Consider the following 21567-nt stretch of genomic DNA (forward strand, 5'->3'; position numbering starts at 1 on the left):
TGTGTGTGTGTGTGTGTGTGTGTGTGTGTGTGTGTGTGTGTGTGTGTGTGTGTGTGTGTGTGTGTGTGTGTGTGAGGAAAACACAACAAAGCCGCTGGAGTTCAGATTTTAACGTTGATCTGGCTCTAAAGCTTGATATTTTGCACCGTGCAGGATGTTTTGCTGTTTGATTTCTATAATCGGTGGTCTGTGGTTGGGTAACCTGTTCTCGTGCGAGCTGGGCCAACAGTCAGTTTAAAGTTTCACGTCGTTTACGAGAGGAGACGCATTATCAGGGTCAGACGGCTCCACAGGCAGACCTGGCATTAATAAAGGAAGCATATCTCAGAGTTTATAATTAAACAACAGTCATCATCGGCCTATCATCCGCCCCCGCTTCTCGGGGTGCCTGTCGACCCCTCGGTTCTCCCTGAGGTTCTCATTAACATGTGGAAACCGCCGCCTGCTTATCTTCAATCTGCAGTCATTCCTGTCTTTCAGTGAGCCTGACAGAGGGTAAAAAAATACTGCTGCCTGATAGATGACGCTGTGCTCTGTTTGCAGTGTTGCAACACAGAACAACCAAATATGGGTCTGTTTTTACAGCACACAGCCTGCAGTTTGGAATAACAGCCCAACATGAACCCATACATGGCTGCAGGATCAGTGCCTCTCCCCTCCTAAAAATGCTTTTAGAGCACGAAATCCCAGCAAAAGCAAAAATGAATCATTTGTTAGCTAATTTGTGATGCGCATCTTCTCCTGTTTCAGAGAAGTTAAACTGAAATGACGGATATGGTTTAAGTTTTATAGTCCACTGTTCTGGCAGATCACATGACTTCCTGGTGCTGGAAAACAACTTCTCAGGATGTTTCTAATCACACATGTTTTTCTGAGGGGCATCTGTTGAGAGGAAATGTTGTAAAGAACATTTTTCCCCTCCCGCTCTCAGCCCCGGCTCGTCCTTCCTCTGTCCAGATGGAGTTTGCTTCGTTGTGGCGAGTCTGCAGGGTTCAAAATGTCTTCTGCACACTGTCGGCTTAATTATTACCACAGTTTGTCAAATTTTCAGAAACCTGGTTTCTTTTCTTTCTTTCTTTTGTTGTTTTTTTAGAATGAAACTGTGATTCGGAGTATTTAGCCTCCTCCGGCCTCCCCCAAGGCTCTGCTGTGGTTTCCCTGTTTTTTCTAGTCCACATACTAATACTCAGAAATACCAGCGAACGTATGAGACGTTTAGAGCGATTCAATGATGAGTATTTCACAAAAACCTTGTTTCCCGTGTCTGCTGTATGGCTTTAGCTCGTAAGCAGGGCTGAAGGCATCAGAATCTATTAAACGTCTACACACTTTATTTCCTTTCCAAATGATGCTTCATGGCCAACATGCTAACTACATATCTGGTAACACTTACTGCTCAGCAGAATAAATGACCCTAAAACTGGGGCTCGTTTCACCTCTTTGAAGTCTCAACATCAGTCAGTGGCAGATGAACATCTGCCCTCTTCTGCTTTACCTTGCCAGGTGTTTCCTCCAGTTGTTATTAACACACACCTGTTTTTTTCCTGTCTGCAGGTGCTCAGTGTTTTGACGTTGGCAACATCGTCATGTGTCGCTGTCAGCCAGGCTTCACCGGCTCTCGCTGCGAGACCAACATCGACGACTGTGCCAGCAATCCCTGCAGGAACGGCGGCACCTGCTTCGACAGAATCAACAACTACAGCTGCACGTGCACCCTCGGCTTCTCCGGCAAGGACTGCACGGTGCGCGCCAGCCTCTGCGACCAGTCCCCGTGCGAAAACGGCGGCACGTGTTTCACCCACTTCACCGGCCCCGTGTGCCAGTGCCCACGAAACTTCATGGGCACGCGCTGCGAACACTCTCTCAAGCCAACTGTGAAACCGGCCGCGAATGGAGACCCTCCAGCGGCCATGATTGCCGCTATTGCTCTGGGAATAGTGACATTTTCCCTGCTGGTGTGCGCCGCCATCTTCGTTCTGCGCCACCTGTACCGGGGCAGGGAGCTGAGAGCCCTTTCCACGTCAGTAAAAAACGACCTGGAGACGGTGAACAACCGCAACGCGGTGATTGGCGGAGGGGCGCCCAAGAACGGGAGCTTACCTGGAGCGACTCTGGGCAGCCTGAAGGAGAAAGAGGCCTTCCTCCTCCCGGGAGCTCATCTTAAAATGTCCAATAAGGATGTAGCGCTGGTGGACAAGGGCAGCGACAACGTGGCCATGTTTAAAAACAAAATGGCAGATTACAACCTGGCAAAGGAGGAGCAGCACCTGGACAAGAACAAGTTTGACCTGTAAGGACCTGATGGTTTGATAGTTATCTCTGTTTCTGTTTGTGCTTCGTTCCTGTGAGTTTAATTCAGACAAGTCGCAGCTCGTTGTGTCTTAACTGATCAGTCCATGGTGGGGGGGGATCTTCACTGAGTCTTGCTGTCAAAATCTTTGTTTGCTGTTGGACCAACCTTCCCTCTCTCCGTCTGTCTGTCCGTCTGTCTGTCTGTCTGTCTCGCTCTTGTTTCCTCTAACAGTAAGAAATGCGAGCCGTCCGTCATCGTCCCTCCTCTCAGTTTTGCAAAGGACAGTCTGTATCACTCAGTGTTCATCATCCCAGACCAGCTGGAGCAGTGTGTGTTTGCTACTGAGGTGAGGAACACAACCACGCGAGCGTTTATCTCTCCGTTGTTGACTTGGGCCGATCACATTACTATTACAAGGATTCATTTTGTTAATGGAAGAGTGGCAGTGAAACGCAGAATGGGAGGCTGAGGAAGGTTCAAAGTTCAAAGTCGTCTTTAACCATCTGACACTGAATTTACACTTTGGTTTTTCTCTGCAAGCTCGACGAAGCAAAATTAAACTTGGTTCAACGTGTCTTTGCTCAGCATGTCCAGAGCATTAAATTCATACTGTTATACAAATGACTTGAACTCGATGAGGATGATGGACAGCTGTTTGTGTGGGTTCAGTGTGTGCACAATAATCTAGATAAAAAAAAGTTAGTAACTGCACTGATTGATGAAAAATAAACATTTCCTCTAAAAGTGGAAATGAGAAGGCAAATTTAGAGCAGCTGACATCTGCAGAAAAAAGCCACCAGGATTGTATTTTTCATATTATTAATAGTATTTACCGGTTTATTGACTTGCTTGCTCGGTGCATGGGAGAGGTTCACTCTCAGGGCTTTTGTGCCACAGAGAAACATTATTACTGTTAATCGTCTGTTTTATGCAAACTTTTTGAAATAATTAATTCTAAATGTAGCCAGACTCAAAGTCTCACGTCAGGACTTCCTCTTTATGTAGGCCAGGGGTCCACCTCCAGCCCTCGAGGGCCGCTGTCCAGCATGTGTTCAGGTTCTGAGTCTTGCTAATGACCTACTAATGTTATTCAGGTGTGTTGCAGCGGGACACATGGAAAGGTTTCAGGACAGCGGCCCTCGAGGACTGGAGTTGGACCCCTGATGCAGGCTCTGCTATTTTAGCATCACAACATTGATTGGTCGGTTGCAGTAATATGATATGCACCAGATGCCCCTTTCTTTCACTCTAATGCTCAGCACTGATGTTTGCATGTCTTCTGGCTACAATGTTACAGCTTATCTGTAAGTCCATAAGAAAGAACAAAGCTGTGACCTCTGAGTGAGAGATTTTTTGCAAAAAACTGGAAAAATGCCCCCGTAGGGGTGAGAAAATGAATACATCCTAGTACTGCAGTATCCTGTGTGACGATGCAAGGACACAAAATATTAATGTCTTATAAATTCAATTAAACTGCTGGCAAATTGTGCTATGTTATTGCAATACTGCGCCTATCACAAAATGTAAAGAATGCTAATATCCCGTCGTCAGTGTTATTGTTTAAATATCGCGCTGACCTAATCACAACTGTGAATGTGAGAGTCAGCGACACTGATTTCACTGCAGCTCCATAAATTGCAGAGAAATGAAGCACAGCGGTGTTTCAGGCGGGCTGCTCGCTGAAAGTGCAAACTTTTTTCTAACAGGTCCGGACTGGTCCCAGTGCCTCCAGGTGGAAGAGGTTAAAAACACTTATTAATATTTCTTCGAACGTTGTGCTTCATGAATGATGTTCATGGCGCAGTGCAGTGATGCCGTACGCTGATGACTAACCGCTGCTTCTCTGTCTCGTTCTCAGGTATAACCTGAGATTTTTCAGACCACCAGCAAAGGATCTTTTCTGCTGAGGGCCTGAAAGTGTTTTGTCCAGAACAGTATACCCAGAGGATCTATTCTACACACAGTTTTTTAATTTAATATTTATTACTGCTGCTCAATGGAGAGACTTCTGTTGTTTTAGTCTGCTTGGATACTGTCAATGTTCGGATGGCAATGAGAAGACGAGGGAGGAAAGACTGAACGTCCGGCATCATTTGCACTATTCATTCTTTAAATCTTGCCCTGACCTTCTGTCTCTGCACTCTTTCTTAATCTTCTTTGGATCCACGATCGAAGCGAGAATTGTCCGCCTCTCACACAGACGAGTGCCTTAGCTATGCTCCCTAATTTCGCAATCATCAGAGGACCTGCTCGCAGAAATGGGAGGCAAACCTCTTTCTTTTAGGTCAAACAGCCGTACCTTTCCACAGATCACGTATCTGTGACCTGGGCTGGATAGTTTGTGACAACGCTTCTGTCGTCCACCTTCAATCGCCGTTCAATTTTTCCTCGTCACATTGTGGCCTGTTCAGTAAGAACAATATCCGCCTTACAATCACCAAACCTGCAGAATCCAAAGTGCCTCTGTCCCTAAAAACATCAAAAAGACTTGAAGCCAGCAATCAGAGTGAGAACGTCACTGTCTGATGTTCTCCCAGAAGACTGGACGAGTTTTATTATGGTTTTTAATGGTAAGTTCAAATCCTGCGCTGAGCCTGTCAGTCCACCCGTCTCTGAGCCCCAGTTGTATCTCCAGCCTTCAGCCCTGGATATTAATCGCTGTGTAAATGATGTTTCAGGTGAACTGGGGGGGGCTTTGTTCCCCTAATAACAATCAGCTGTTTCCTGCCTTGTGAATTGAAAGATAATCAAAGTCGAACCGTTGGGCTGGATTCATCGTACGGGTCCATTTGTTCCCAGCTGAATTTTATATTTCTATTAATCAAAAAGCTAAACTTCAGAGCTGCCTTCATGAAACCGCTGCAGACCCAGTTCAGTCGGTCTGCCAATAAAAACGCCGCTGACGGTTTTTTTGCTTTTTATATAAGAAAAAAAAGAAAACGTTTTATATCAGTGAAGGACTCCAAAGAGTTTTTATTCCTTTGTTTTTTTTAATAATCCATTTGATACCAAAAATACGTGTTGTTCTTGTGTAGACGTGTCTTTGTATTATCTTCATTAATTTAAGAGAACAATGCAATGTGTACATACCTCCCAGAAGAACGTTTTCCTATTTAATTTTGCTCGTTGTAAATAATTTTGTATTTATGAAAGAGAATTGTACATATGTCTACGTTAATGTGCCCAATGTCTCCATCAGAATCAACAAATATATATTTTTCTTAAATAAATTAGAAAAATAATATTAACATTATCTGTACTGTGTTTTTCTTTCTGTCTGTGTAACCGAGACTTTGTACATTTCCATGTCTACAAACTAAATTTAAGCTCTCAGTTGAGCCTCCAGCTTATTTTATGTCGAGGACCAAAACTGCCGACGTGTTAAATGACAAAAAAAGGAGGTAAATACACGACAAACCACAATAAAAGCAGTCGTAGTCGAGTATTTCATTGATTTACAGATTATACCCATCATTTTTTTATGTCCAGTGCTCACAACATTAATAAGAATTCATTTATAATAACTCACTATTTAATTTCCTTTGTATTATTTATTTATTTCATTTATTAATAATAATCTTTACTTGTAATTTCCTTCGTTTCCACCGAGTTTTGAAAAGACGCCATCCTTCTGTTTTATTCTGCGCTGATAATAAATCCACGATGTCCACCGATCGCCTTCTCTGTCGTTCCCGATGACAGCTTAAAAAAATGGTCCCGTGGTCCTGGAGCCAGTGAAGCCCAGCATTAATGAAACGTATCTGTATTCATACAATCATCGATCATTTTATGAGACCTCTTTAACCTTCCCTACCAAACCACAGTCAGTGCGACGGCTCAATAAAGTCTTATTAGTCCTGTAAATGGAATCAGATGCAGGAAAATTACGATTTAAAAGCCTCCAGAGTCATAAAACACACACTGATAGCTGCACAATCAGCTGTGTGTGTGTGTGTGTGTGTGTGTGTGTGTGTGTGTGTGTGTGTGTGTGTGTGCAGAATATTCACAGTAGTCCACAGAGAGCTGTGCAGTTGTCAGACCAAAACATGGACACTAAGTATCATCATCCCGTTTACCTCAGTGTTTACAGCGTCCCAATAAATTTCACTTTACTGCTCCAACAGGCCGGACTTCATGAAGCCATGATGACTGCCTCACCTACCGGCTACCTTCTCTCTCAGCGATCAGGCTAACGAGTGCCTAAGCTGAGGAAGAGGAGAGCTATGTGTTCGTGGACATGTAACATTTCTAGTTAGCTGGAACGCTTTCGTTTCCCCCTTCATAACAACTGTTTATAACTCACCTGTTTCGATTAGTCATTAATGTTTGCATTATCAGGGGCGTGGCTTCTTTGACTGACAGGTGGATGGGGACACAGGTGGCTGTAGCTGCTAGCTGTCTGCTAGGCGTCCCCTGAGCTAACTGGAGTCCCTGAACTGGACCTCTGGCTGCGTTTGTGCTGTTGGAGTGTGTTTAACGACATGTCCTGGTGGTTTTACAAAGATTTTGCATTAACTGTTAGGAATTTCAGTCATTTTCACACACAGCCTGGCCTTCCATTTGTTGAGTGTAACCGGCGGTTTGCACCTTTTGACCATAGACAGCGATGCGTCTGTCTCATTGAGCATATTCACCACTTGGTTAGTTGTGTTTTCCTGAACCATAGAAATAATCCTGTCATCATTCACTTCATGTGTCGTCTGTGGTCTTTTGGATCCATAAGAATGAACTCAGCTGTAGATTGTTTTTCCTCTCTAGCTGATAGGCTTAATCAATCAGCTGTTTAATTTGTCCATGAATATTGAGAGAACGGGACACGGCTGGTCATACCACGATCGTCTGATTTAAAATCCACTGCACTGGTGTATGGAAGCAAATCCACAAAACAAAGGTCCATAAGTTCATGGGCACAGACTGAAATCGTGTTGCAAACATCTCATCCACACTTTGGAGCCACGTTTGGTGCTCTAATGAATATTAGGCTGAGGCAGAAGCTATACAGGTTCTCAGTGTTGCACAGAGTCACCCACATCTTTGCTGTCTTATCTTTACACCTCGGTTGTAAAGCTGAATAGAAGAAGAACTTCTCCAACGGATGTGACAAACTTCCTTCTTTGTCCGTCTCCTGCCGGTTCACCTCCCTCCTCCCCTCAGTCCTTTGTCTGCTTTTCTTTTGTTTCCCTTTCTCTTTGCTTTCACGTTCTCACTTTAAACTTTGATCTGATGTTGTTGTTTTGACTCCTGGCTAATGAGTAGCTTCTGCCACGTGTCACTTCCGACTCTGGCTCACCTGCTGTCCACCTGGCTGGCTGTGTCTCTGAAAACACACACACACACACACCTGTCTTCAGAATGAACTGTGAACTCTGCTGAATCAGTGAGCTCAAAGGTCACGACGTCTGAGCGTTGAGCCTGTTAATAGTTGAATTCTATTGAACCTCTAACATGGTCACTGCTTGGAGGGGGCCTGTGGTGGTGGTCTGCAGTGCTGCTGCAGGGGAGGCGAACGCACCTGAGCTGCATCTGCAGTCACACCTCGGCTAGCTCCTGGACTGTACAGCAACCGTGAGTGTAAATAAAGATTACGCTGCAAAGCATGAGCGTGTCATCGGGTCTGGTGTGGTCACAGGGCCAATCAAGGTTAAGGGCAAAGATAAGGTAGCAGAGCAGTCTAAGGCTGCGTCCACACTAACGCGTTTTCATTTGGCAGCACATGGTTTTCTCTCCGTTCTGGCCTCCCGTCCACACTGAGACATACATTTCAAAACAGCGCTTTCGTGTCACAGTGTGGACGGGGAAAACAGTCATGTGATGCAGTCATGTGACCAATTAAACAATGACAGCGGAGGGCATTACACAGCAGTTGTTTTGATTGACAGCCCTATTAAAGATTATTGTCTGTTCATGCTCCAGAGAGCTTTTCTTCAAATTCTTTAATTCTCACTCACTTTTGCAACTTTGTGCTTTTGTGTTACTCGCAGCAACAACTCCTCATTGTTAGTCCATTTAAAAAACTCGCTGCTTTTCCTCAACATTTTACTGCGACCTTTCAAAGAGCTGGAAAATAAAGGAGCGTCAGACTAAATGAGGCAGGTTGAATCTTCTTGCATTTCAGGCATGCGCAGAACTGGAACGTAAGCATTTTCGGCCATTTCATAATAAAACTAGTGTTGACTTGGAGCGTTTTCAAACAAAAACACAGTTTTTTTAGACGAAAACGCCGTTTTCAAATCTATCCGGGCTAGTGTGGACGTAGCCTAAGCTGGCCCAGTCCTCAGCCACCTTCTCCTGAGGTGTTCCCGGGCCATTAAGGGATTGAAAATCCTCCCTCTGCTTTGTTCTCTTGTCCCAGTTGGATGGACTTACAGTTGCCTGTAGTGGGGTAAGACCCAGTGCAGGGGCACCAAATGTGAATGACATGAAGCAGGAGTGAGCGATAAGGGAGCAAAAGGCAAAAACACAAAGAGAAGCTGCTTGCCTGTAAAACGTCCGCACTGCTGAGTTTCTGGGTCAGGACTAAACCTGCAGGACTCATTTTTGGTATGTGGGCTCGTTAGAACACAGTGCTTCTCTTTGAGCTCTGTGTTTGGTCTCTACCAGCTCTTAAGCAAAATATCTCACCCCAACCAATCACAGCAGATGGCCCCGCCCCTCCCTGAGCCTGGTTCTGCTGGAGGTTTCTTCCTGTTAAAAGGGAGTTTTTCCTTCCCGCTGTCGCCAAAGTGCTGCTCATAGGGGGTCATGTGATTGTTGGGTTTTTCTCTGTATCTATGAAGCGCCTTGAGGCGACTTTTCTTGTGATTTGGCGCTATATAAATAAAATTGAATTGAATTGAATTGAATATCTAAGTGATGCTTTGAGGCAGTGAAAGCGTACGGTAAGTCAAAAGTGCCAAGACCGAATCCAAAAATTAACCACTGAAGGAAATAAACTCATAATCATATTTGTAGCTGTATTTACTCCTGATGCCAGTATACAGTATACAGTTTAAACAGCTTTCAGTTTCTTTCTTAGTGCATCGGACCTCACACTGATACTAATCAAGCACAGCATTCGTCTCACCTTGGCGTCCAGTCCGTAAACCTCATGTAAGACATGCTGGGTCTGCTTTGTCCTACAGTCACATCTGCAAGCCTCTTTGCAACCCAAATCATCTCCAGCTCCATCTTTTTCTTGTTACTGACTTAACGTTATATCTGCTGTTATTGATGCTGCTGTCTGTTGTTGCTCTACAGAACCGAGTCCCAGCCCCAAATATAAGTAAGTGCAGATGAAAATGACACGCTTCATTAGCTGTGTGGGCTCTGTCTGAAACCTGATTTTATTCTCCAGCAAAGATTCAGTAAACGTGTTCTCTCATCTCTCATCTCGTCTGGTGAACTAAGTCTTCATCCTCTGGTCGGATTAACACCAGAGTGCTTCACAAGCCAGCGATGCTCAGCACTGTGGATGTGTCTGAAGTACAGCCTGTCAGCACACCTGACTGGAAAATAACACCACTTCTTTACTTCGTTGTAGTTACATCACGTCTGTAGGCTCAGCACTGAAAGCTGACTTTTTAGTGTCATATGTTCCAGTTTAGTTTTTCATGTTCAGTTTATGTGTGGGGGTTGTTTTCTTCTTTTTTCTGGACATACAGAGCTTCCCTCCAGATTAGATGATATCCCGCACACAACAACCCCACCTGTCCCTCTGTTAAGCCTGTTTTTCTTCAGGTTCTTATAGTAATAAGCCGCACATCAGCCGAATCATTGTGCAGATATTTGTATTAAAAATGCTCCAAAAGGCTCCAACAGCACAAACACAGTTTCGAGGTCCAGTTCAGGGACTCCAGTAAGCTGAGGTGAAGCCTCCTTAATACAGTTTAAAAAACATAATTTACAAACTAATTCAAGATAAGATGCTTTGATTTTTCCAAGAACTTATGTGAACATTAATTGTGAAAAAAATGAGATTTGCAAATCATTGATTTGTTTTTATTTCACGCAGCTTCTCAGCTTTCTGGGTTCTACTTTTTTGGTTCCCAATGAAGGTCCATGACAGAAAGTAAACTCTGATCTCCTGAATAAAGGAAACGCTCATTCAGTTCAGTACAATTTTATTGTACCAAATCACAACAACAGTCACCACAAGGTGCTTTATATTGTCAGGTATAACCCTGTAATAACACAGCTGTGCTGATCCATATCCCAACTTTGTATATAAGACTGGTTGTCCTGTACTGACTTCTAAAGTTGAAACTGGGTGAAACTTACAGATACAATCTAAGCACTGCGGGGATTTTAGGCCCAAACAGGGAGGTGCATTTTAATAAAATTTTTTAGGAAGTACCGAGAAGTCAAAACTGGCAAAAATGTTTAATATTTGACTCGTCGTGATGCCGAAAGTAGAAACAGGTTATGAGGGGATTTTTACAAATTTTTACAGCAGGCTCTAAACATGTTTATATCTGCTGTAAAGATTTCAAATGGGAGTGGACTGACTCACTGCTGGAGCCTCTGGTGGACATTAGAGGAACTGCAGCTTTTGATGCTTCTGCGTTGGCCTCCCGAGGTTCCTGCTGGGGTTTAATAAGTCACATTAGGGGAAACATTTTGCGATTGGCAGTTTCTTGTGATCTGTAATAATCCAGCAGGTAATTGTAACAAATAGGCTAAAGCACAAATCTGTTGCCATTAAGGCCTTAAAACGTCTGCACTTTGGATCTTCCGGTTGCGTGGACGCAGAGCTCACTGGTTACCATCTTATCTTTGGTTGCTTTTTAGTTGCCTGATGACAACAATAATTGATGTTTAAGAGTAATCCTGTCCTGAACTGTTTTTGAATGTTTTCTACTTTTGTGGTTTGCTTGTGCTGCTGCTGTCTGGACGAATTCTGACCTGCCTTCCATCCTGCGTTGGGATGGAAGCTACTTCCTGCCTCCGCTCCTGTCTTCCACTCATTTTAATACACTGCTACTACTCGTACCATCCTGTGTACTGTTTACCGATCACCTAAACCCAATGAGGATTCTTTAACGACTTTGCTGTTCTTCTTCTACACTGACAATAACCCTTTTTTTCAGAGACTTCACATCCTGTCTGGATAGTTTTGGACGGCAACAACATTTAAAATGTTGAGCTCCTTGTAAAGGTCACACACTGGATCTGTTGTTCTGGTGTCTCACTGACTGCAAAGCCCGTTTGTTTCCCCTCTCTGATCACATGTTTATCTTTCCTGTTACAATACCAGCCTTCAAAACCTCCTTAGTACATTTGCTCCTCTCAAACACAGATTGTGTCCTTTTCTTGCTCAGCACCTTGGTTTGGACCAACCTCGCGGTTTACCAAACACAAAGAAATGTATATTAATCACATCCTGTCTCACAGGAAGTGTACTGTCTCGGCCCTGCATGCTATTTTGGTTTAATCTGTTGTAGTGCATGTAACCCCAAGTTCCTTTTTTCACACTATCCTCCAGAAAAGACTTGCATTCATTGGCATTAGTCTTATATCTTTCTAATCGCACTCATTTGCTGCTTCTCTTGGTGTGCCCCAGGGTGCAGTATCGGGGCCTCTTTCATTCATTATTTACATGCTATTATTACTATTATTATTATTGTCTGCATAAACAAAAATTTAGATTAACTACTTACATTCTAAGGCCAGCCGAACCTCGTAGATGTGAAACAGAAATTCCTCCACAAGTAGTGACGTAGTTGCTGCTGGATGGCGATTTAACTGCTAAATGACACTTGTGTTTGTGCATACAGGAATGTAACCAGCATGCAAACAGCCCCCTACCACAAAGAGACTCTGCAAAATGTGTTTATAAAAACGGTGATTATTTGCCAACCTCTTGGAGAGTAATTCCAGTCAGTCCGAGTTGGAATGCGATTGTTTGGAGACCTGCTGCCTACCACTAGTCGACCTTTGCCATTGCCTTGCAAACCAGGTCACGTAGAGGTTGAACTTGTTGCATGCTTAATTCTTGATGACCACCAGGGCGCTAGAATGACGTGCAGTCAGTCTTTAACAACAACAGAAAATCTGCAATTACAAATCAACCACCAGAGTTTGGCTGGCGTCCTAGTTTTACTGTAGTGGGACTAATCTGTTAATATTTTTAAGGTCCAAACATTAAATTTAGAACCCAGAGAAACTGCAGATTCAAATTATGACCTAATCTGTAGATTAATCTCAACCAGAGACAGCTGAACGTCGTCATCAGACACATTTTCATTGTACAATACTGTAAAATCTCATTTCTAGCATCTGTAAAGTAAAACTGCTGTGTGAGAGACGGCGAGCAGAGAGGTTCAGCAGAGAGACAGATGAAAGGGAGAAAGTGAAGAACACACACAGATGAAACACACACCTGTCATCACTCCATCACCGTCTCTGACCTCTGACCTCCCCTCTTCTCTTTCCCAGCTTGTTTTGGATACACACACCCTACCCTCAATCCTGACATGAAGGTGTGTGTGTGTGTGTGTGTGTGTGTGTGTGTGTGTGTGTGTGGTAAGAAAGAGAGAAAAGTTATGAAGAGGAAACAAGAACAGGAAGGATAAAGACAAAGACATGAATCAACTGTCTTCACCTTTCTTCTCTCTCATAATGAATATTTCAGACACACACACACACACACAAACAACCACACACACACACACACACACACACAACCACACCCCACACCACACAGACACACCGACACACACACACACACACACACACACACACACACACACTGTCCCAACCTGACGTGTCTCCGTCACAAAGAGCAGCAGCTCCTAACATCTTCATTCATACATGCACAACAGTGATGCGTTTAACTTTCAAAGCATTGCTTAAGTCTTCATTTTCACATTTTAACGTTCACTTCATTGTGTGCAGGTTCTTCCTTCCTCCTTCACATCAGCCACGTCCTGCACTGACCTTAAATTTGACTATAAGTCAGGATGTCATTGCATAATTACTGCATAAACCCATGTGCAAATACATGCTCAATGTCCCGGGATGCTGCAGGATGTTTAAAGATTTGTTTCCAAGAAAAGGGAAGTGGATATTATTCCCAGGAATGCCCAGGTACCTAAGTTCCCAAGTATGAGGAACTCAGCTGGTGGCATAACACCAACATAATAACATTTGCTGCAGAAAGTTCAAAAGTGATATCAGGAAGTCTTCATTCATTTACCTGAAAGAAATGTGCAGAATCCACAAATAAGCAACTTTCTTCAATTAAAACGTGGTTCAAAGATCCACCTTTGACTGCAGGGAGACTGGAAACACTCAGCTTATCTTCTAAACTGGAAAACCGCCTCTGCTGTTTAATTCTGAGGAACTGGCACCAACACTAATGATTGAAGTCTTTAAAGCATGATCTGCTGCCCAATGATCAGATATGATCGGAGTGTGAGGAAAGAGTGTGTTTTATTCAGGCTCAGTGGGCGTCATAACTGCAGCGTTGTTATCAGCTTTTATGTTCTCATCGACTCTTCGTGCTGCTGCGGTTTTGTCTGCACTTTCTGCACCACATCCATTTACCCTGATAATGCTCGTGAATGCACGCGCACACACACACGCACTGTAACATGCATGAAGTCAGGCTGGTCGCACACACGTCCACATGATGTGGTTTTGTAAAAACTTTGGTCGTCTCATTTTGAAAGTTTAGTCGAGGATTTCTACAACTGATGTTTTTACAGGCGCATGAACTAAATTAGCTGTCAGCCTCGTGTTACTGTAACCTGCTTACCATATGTAAAACAGTCTAAAAGTGTTAGTGGGTAACACGGTTAATGTTGTGTGTGCTGGAAATTCTCATGTGCCAAAGTAAAACTTCAGGCCTGTTACTAGTAAATGTGTATTTACTTTTTGTAGCACACTGCTAAAGATCGACCACTAAGATGAAGTCCATGATTACTGCCAGTGTTGGCTTCAGAGGTTTGCTCTCTGGCTGGGATTTGAACGAGCACATCCGAGGCCACTTTGCTCAGCTGAGAGGGCGTCTGAAACATGCCTGGGATCAGCCTTAGAGGTCGAGGGAGAAGCTCAGTCATGCTGAGACCTGATGGAGGTGGTTAAGACAGGTATGGTCATAGAAGTGACCGTGAAACCGCTTCAGGCTAGGCAGCTTTCCAACCACAAACAAGAAGAGTTTCAGTTAACTTTCAGGTTGATGTGCTTAAAGTTCTTCTGTTATAAAAAGGTAAGAATATAAGACATCTGCACACAAACTGTGGGTAGAAACCACGGGACTGAGATTGTGGTTACAAGCAGCAGAAACGAGCTTTGCAGAGCGACAGGGGGAAGAGATCAGTCATGCAGCACGAGCTCAGAACAGAGAGTTACTGTCCTCCATCGATAGGAGCTGCTAGGAGCTGGGCGGTGAACACCTTGGTGTTCCTCTGAAAGAGCAGGAGGCGGTGGAGGAGGTGGAGGAAGTGGATGGTTTTAATATTCAGGGTGAAAAGCATAAATGGTGGTGCATACAGAGGAGGAGGACAGAGGACATTCAGGGGGCCTTTTGCACTCTGACTGCTTTTATCTGAAGTTATGAAACATGAAAACAGAAGGAACTAAGAGAGCTCCAAATCCTGTTTAACACCACAGCATTACAACTCTCCCAGCAGGAGTGCATCGTGATGGAGGCCCACCCCCAAATCAGCTGCTGTGACCCAGGAAGGTCAGAGGTCGTCCAGGGAGGAAGTGAGAGAGCTAACAGACAGACAGAGAGCTGTAATGTGTGTGTTTGTGTGTCAGAGGTCAGGAAAGTGATGAGAAAAACAACGTAAAGTTTTCTTCTTCGCAGGTACCCGACGAGTTCCTATTCTCAGCTCCATATTTTTAGACTTGAAGTGTAGCTCTGAGAGTAGCTTTGCATGACTCGCGCTTCGAAATAATCCTCGTGTAACTCGTCCTGGACCTCCTCGCAGCCACGTTCAGGATATCCACTCATCCAGAGCACGTTCACCAGAAATTTAAAAAAAACTTTATTTAACTACAGCTAAAGTGATTTATCACTGTTTTGTTTATGAGACAAAAAATAGACAAACATTCTTCAAAATAAGAATAAGCAGGTCTAAAATACTTGTGTTCATATTAGCACAATTTTACAATTTAAGAAAGTCATAATTTATTTCACTATTAGTAATATTATTCTTTATTTAAATCCCTGAATCTGTGGTGCATCATGTTCCTGTGAGACGAGGAGCCCAACAGCCAGGCTGGGTGTAGGCTTTTATTGTGATGGGTAAAGTTTCATTAACAAAACCAACCTGTAGTTGGTGTAGGAGTGTGCAGCACTCCTTCCTCGCATGCATCTGGAAGTCTAACGCGCTATTTGTTTAACTGAAACAGAGAATCTAAAAGTTATCTTAAAGTTATCATTAATACAAACCGCTTTTAGTGTGAAACGCTACATACCTACAGGAATATGAGCATTTGAATGCACCTCCAAGTCTTTGGTTCTCTTATTGTGATTCGTGCTGTCACAGAAACGCCATGTAAACGTTTGCCACCACATTAGCGCTTTAGCAGGGTGGTGCTGCAATATGCAACAGTTTATCAGCTGGAGGACGTGGCTCCCCTCGCAGTGTTTGTTTGTTGCCTGTCTTATTCATGTTTGAATCTTTACTCTCTAGGCTTCCACAGAATGAGCTGAGTGTTTTGAAAAAGCACTCTGAGGTAAGTGATGAGCTGGGAGCGACAGATCCACCTCACAACACCATGACTGAGGGTAACGCCAACAAAGGAAACCTCCTGCATAAATGAGCCACGCCAGCAGCTTTGAGAAAATGACTGTGTGCAGTTTCATGCCGTTGCCACATGAAGCACACACTCTCGCGCCTCCTCCACATGGCCCTGGTTCATCTCAGCTGGACTTTGATGCTTAAAGTGGCGTAAATCTCTTCTGTCACACAGTCAGGGCCACCCAGCCCTCCGCAGGTCACTGCATGGGAAGCAGAGGCCACGGCACAGTAAAAACAGTTTATGCTTCGAGTCACGACGTGTTTGCATTCCTGCTCTCCTCCTTTTTTTACTCTTAGACCACAGGTGGGCAATTGATTTTCCCAAGTGGCCATGTGAGAAACTGGGACTGCTGCAGAGGGCTGCACCAATAAGCTGAACTCAGCTCTGCTCAGTTTTAATTGATCTCTTTATAAACTGCTGCTGGTGAGAGTAGATTTTGCTTTTGGGCAATGAAAATGTTTTTTTCTTGTTCGGTGAGGGAAATTTGGTGTGTTTTAAACGTGAAAAGGTGCAATAAAGTCAGATTCAATGCGAGGGACTCATCACTGAGAGAGGATCTGTATCTGAACTTTATAACAGTATGTTTCACAGATCAACATCTTTATTGCTGCTGTCCCAGTAAGGTTCTTGGTCTCCAGCAGGGTTAAAGGAAACTGCAAGTTTCTCATGAAAGTTTTCACCAGGCTGTACGATTCATGTGCAAATAAGCCCTGTCCTGTAGGTAGTTCATTATTTAGTGCAGATGCATCAACAGCCAGCACAGGATCTGCTTTCCATTCTGCATGTGAGAGCTCTGAAATGTCCTTCTCACAAAACTCCTGAATTTCTGCTCTCAGCTGCGAAGCTGAACCACCTGACCGCTGTGTGGTAGCCTATGTCACCGTTTCAGTTGCATGCTTTTGTGCAATAAACTGGGATTTAGTGCTCTCGTCCCGGTGAAACTGCAAAAATACCAATTTCAGTTCTTTGTTTTCACAAGTCTGATGTTTTTGTCAGATTTGGACAGCCGTCGGTTGGAACACCTGCCGTGGTCCCTTTTATTGAGCACATCGGTGCCAGCTCCTCTGTAATCTCAAACTCCTTTATTATTGCACATAAAACATGAGTAAAACTGGGTTATTTGTGTACATGGCAGCTCTCATCCAGAGCCATGGAGTAAACGTCTGCTTTGTTTTACAAGTGAAGCTCCAGATTTCTCTCGATGTCCTTGATTAGTCCTTTGATGGTTCGCCTGGAGAGGAGCATATTCTCCAATGTGTCGTTTGTTCACAGCATATTAGCGTGGCAGAGTCTAACAAACACTCTTTGATAAACTGCATCAGAGCGCTGCTCACTGTTCTTTATGATTACTGTGGGAAATCACAAAGCTGCTTTTTACTGCTCCATCTGTAAATGAAAACAAAGTCCTCGTTGCTTTTGCAACTTTGCTCACAAACGTTCAGTCAAGTTCTTGTATTTTTCTGCATGTTTAGTCGGCTCTCCATAAACTTTGTCTTTTGAAAACCTCTAAAATCTGCATCAGTCTTTCCTTTCTGAGTGTGAGCTGACATCTTTCAAACCCACATCTCTCATAAACAGCTGCTCCAACCACCGAATCCACTTGCACACGTGTACAAACATGAAGAACAAGCGAAACAAAACAGCTTCATCAAAGAGTGACTGAAACGGCACGATATAGTTATATCTAACATTAATCCTTATTTCCCATCGACCTCTTGCAGGCTGTTGCTGCACTGCACAGCAAACCTGGCTGTACGGTGGCCATGTCTGACATGGCACAGCTGCTTCATTTATTGTTGCTCTGGAAAATGTTCAAACAACAACGTGTTGTTTCTGTTTGATCACGAAACTTTGAACTAATGAAAAATAAAAACCTACTTCTGAGACGTGTGCAGCATCGGGGGAAGAAGAAGTCACATGATTCTCCGGTAAAGTTGGCAAAATTTGTTCTGTTTGTTATGAACTAAATAATTAAAACCATCGCCTTTAAGTCTGCAACATTTTACTCCTCCACCTCTCTCCTCCACGCTTTTCCCACCCTCCCCCCCTTCCCTACATCCGTCTAGCACCCGACCTTTGAACCTGCCCATCGTGGGAACATTGTCAGAAGGATGAGTTGGCGTGACGACCGGGAGAACATTACCACGGCGATGATGAGTCTAACAGACCACCGCAGCACCTGTCGGCACGCACACGTCTGAATGTGGATGCTGCTTCCTGAACCTTTCATAATAAAATACTAACAGAGACCATTTATCAGACGTGGGTACACAAAACGGCTCGTGACTCTCCTCAGTCTTTCAGAAAGCTGGAGGAAACAGCCAGAGAGCAACTCAAATAAACAACACGTCACAGCTGGAACACATGGATACATCTGCATACTTAAAGCTCTGCGTGACGGCCACTAAACCTTTGTCAGGTTAGTTTGCAACGTTTAAGCAGAAATCAAGGAAACACAGTCACAGCAGTATAATTCATTGGCATGAAAATCAGTTTACAAATGTACGAGGTAACATCAGAGACTTGAAGGAGAAATGAAACATTATTATCTGAAACTTTTATTTTAAAAATGTGTCTGAAGACGAGATCAGCAGAACTGCGTGAAGAAAGAAAAGTGCTCCTGTGAAGGAAACTCTCCCACCGTCAGACTGAAACTCGACTCCATCACTCGGTCAGGAGATGACGAGAAAAATTTACAACCTGTCATCAATCACAAACTGTGGGAACTGTGGAAAAACAGACAGACTGCAGCCTTAAAGACTCGCTGTGTGCACGCCATGCAGCCTGAGAGCATCTGATGAAGTCACTGTTACACCTGATATATAATCAGCTCCTCACAGAAAGTCTGCACAGAGTTAAATCACAGTTTTTCTATAATATTAATAATTTATTTGCGTTCGTATCTAGTCAAGCGTGGGCGGCACAGAAAACGTAAAGCTTACTCTAAACGTATTATTTCTATTTCCATGGTTGTAAGTGTGTGGCTGGTGTGGCAGAGATGACTTCACATTTGAGCCGATGATGCTCAGATTCAACTTTATACTGTCAGTGTAGTAAATGCAACTCGGCCGAGATACCTGCGAAACATCTGCGAAACATCTGCTTGAACTGAGTTGTGTGCAGAGCAGCAGGTCAGCTGATCACAGCCTGCACAAGTAAATCTCCTGCAGCTCTCAGCAGAAATGACATTCATGAAAATCAGAGATTCGATTAATGAACATTTGTATTGTCATGTACTAATATTATATCTACCTGTAGCGTCGGTGCTTTTTCACTTTTAACTGAGTAAAGAAGTTGAATCAGCACTTTAGCCTTTACTTGAGTGTTTCTAACACAAGTATTTGTACTTTTACTTAAGTAAAAAAAAATGTGTGTTTTTTACCGAAATAGTTTCATCGTAGAAATATTTGGAAATAATATTTTTCCTGAGCGCTTGATGAGACAGCAGAAGGTTAGAGTGGAGTTGTTTTACAGAAATATGCTCTGTTGTGATTTATCAGACTACTTTCTTAAATATTATTAATTATAGGGACATTATTTATATGTGTTTTCCTTCTCTGTGCTCTGTGTACTCTTACATCCAGATATGTTGTCCTGTACTCATCACTAAACGACTGCACTGGTTTGTTTTCATGTACAAACCATCCTGATTGAACTTCCTTATCTGTGTAAACTCTTAATAGCCTCAAACAGCTGCTATGATTTGTGGTTCTCTGGTTGGTTCCTCTTTAGAGGAACCAGCACAGGATGGGCGTTCTGTTATTTTGCACCTCGTCACATAAAAACCCTTCAGAGCACATTAAAGCTGAATGCTTGTGTCTCTCATTAAGACTTTTCAGAAGCTTGACCTGGTTTTTGTGTTATTTTAACTCATTCTGTGTTTTTTTGTGTTAGGATGTCAGCTGGGATTTGAACCATGAACCTTCTCGTCCCTAAAAAATAGATTTTAATCTCAACAGACTTCCTGGTTAAATAAATTTAAGAAATCAATCATTTTCTCTTTGTTCCATAAGTGAAAAAACACCTGAGTCTATTTTCTGACTCGGAGGCTCAAGGACTGATGAAGGAATCCGATCTGCTTTGGTCTGGAGAGCGACAGTGTGTGAATGACTGGGAGCCGGCCTGCGGTGCGAAACAGCTGTTGTTCCCACCGCATTCCTCTCCAACCACAAACAAACAAGCACATCTATAAATCAGCAAACAAACCTCTGGGACTAAACCACGGAGGAGCAATCCTGATAATAATGATGATTCTCGATAGCTTCACTCCTCATGACTGAGGTTAGAGCGAGATTTTATTATTAACTTACTGCAGACAAGCAGACCGAGTGCCGCTCACTAGATATTAGAGGAAGCTTCTGTCTAAATTGAGCTTAAGTGTTCTGTCTTGTTTTTCAAATGTAGCCATGAACCGCACATTTCCAGGAATATCGGCTCAGCAGAACAGCTGCCAGAGGAAGCTGCTCCTCCTGCATCGCTCGAATTTCACCGATAACCTCTACAGCCTCCAACCTGCACTCCACCGGAAGTCGTCACATTTGAACGAGCCGGCAGAAGACAAATTATGAGATGTGGCAAAGGTGTCCGGGAGAGAATCCAAGGGAAGTTTATGGACGTGATTTGATAACACACGAGAGAGAGGAAGCGTCAGACTCCACCGAAAACTGGACAGTGGTGCCATAAATAGGCCTGTTTGTATCTGATAAAAGAAATCTGAAGTCTGTGCATAAAGGATGGGTGTAGACAAATGTATATAGGAGTAGGTGGTAGAGCAGGGCCATATGACCAAAAATATTTATCACGATATACATTTGAAAATTTGCGATAACGATATAACTGACGATATAATTGACGCGAGACAAAATACTTTACAACTCCTCAACTTTATTAGTGCAAAAAAAAACAACTCATCAATGTATTTTCACTTGAACAAGCAGCTGTTTTTATCTGCATTAAAGTTATATGAAAATTTGCAGTGCAAATTCAAATTCCTCGCTGACAGCTTAACTAAAAGGCATTTCCAGTGGAAACTGGCCAACATATCCTCAGCATAACCATGTATAATATCCACACAACTTAAAAAGAGGTTATACACACAGTACGGTAACATTATGTTGAAGCACAGTACGTATCACTCCGCGAGGCTCCGCCTACGATAGCCGTAATGCTCCGACAATCCATCGAGCGGTGCGGCTTCGTAGCTCAGCAAAGTTGCACTAAAACATTTGACAGATTTTCGAGCGCCGTGCACATAAAACCGTTTCGAGGTCAGTAAACACAACCAGAGTTCATACATAAGGCGCACGGGATTATAAGGGGCTCTGTCGACTTTCAGAAAAATCAAAGGATTGATTTTAGTGTGCCGTATTTTCCAAACAACACGGTAATAACGACGGCCCGCTAGCATGCGCTACCAAAAATAGTGCTTTGTTGTGTATCTGACGGACGAAAGCTAAACCAGTTCCACACCACCGAAGCTGCAGCATTTTTACAAACCAGTTCTGGTTCATGTTTCATTCAACGATCCGCTTTCTCCGCCATGT

The 21567-nt window shown here is 43.4% G+C and overlaps 1 protein-coding gene across 4 annotated transcripts in view; it reads left to right on the forward strand.

The window, feature by feature from the left end:
• The window catches only part of dlc (deltaC), a 21746-nt gene extending 16205 nt beyond the window's left edge, over nt 1–5541 (forward strand). Inside the window, exons 8-11 of one of the 4 annotated variants that reach the window (XM_005929357.3) lie at nt 1555–2290; nt 2525–2639; nt 4000–4034; nt 4152–5541. In XM_005929357.3, the coding sequence (XP_005929419.1) occupies nt 1555–2290; nt 2525–2639; nt 4000–4034; nt 4152–4200 (935 nt within the window). In that variant the 3' untranslated portion in view covers nt 4201–5541. Of the gene's footprint in view, nt 1–1554; nt 2291–2524 lie in introns of all 4 variants that reach the window. The other 3 variants (XR_006054751.1, XM_005929358.3, XM_005929356.3) reach the window with 3 other exon arrangements.
• Nucleotides 5542–21567: the final 16026 nt, after the last annotated feature.

This window comes from Haplochromis burtoni, unplaced genomic scaffold, assembly GCF_018398535.1.
Source record: "Haplochromis burtoni strain Fernald_Lab_line unplaced genomic scaffold, NCSU_Asbu1 Contig_123, whole genome shotgun sequence".
NCBI lineage: Eukaryota > Metazoa > Chordata > Actinopteri > Cichliformes > Cichlidae > Haplochromis > Haplochromis burtoni.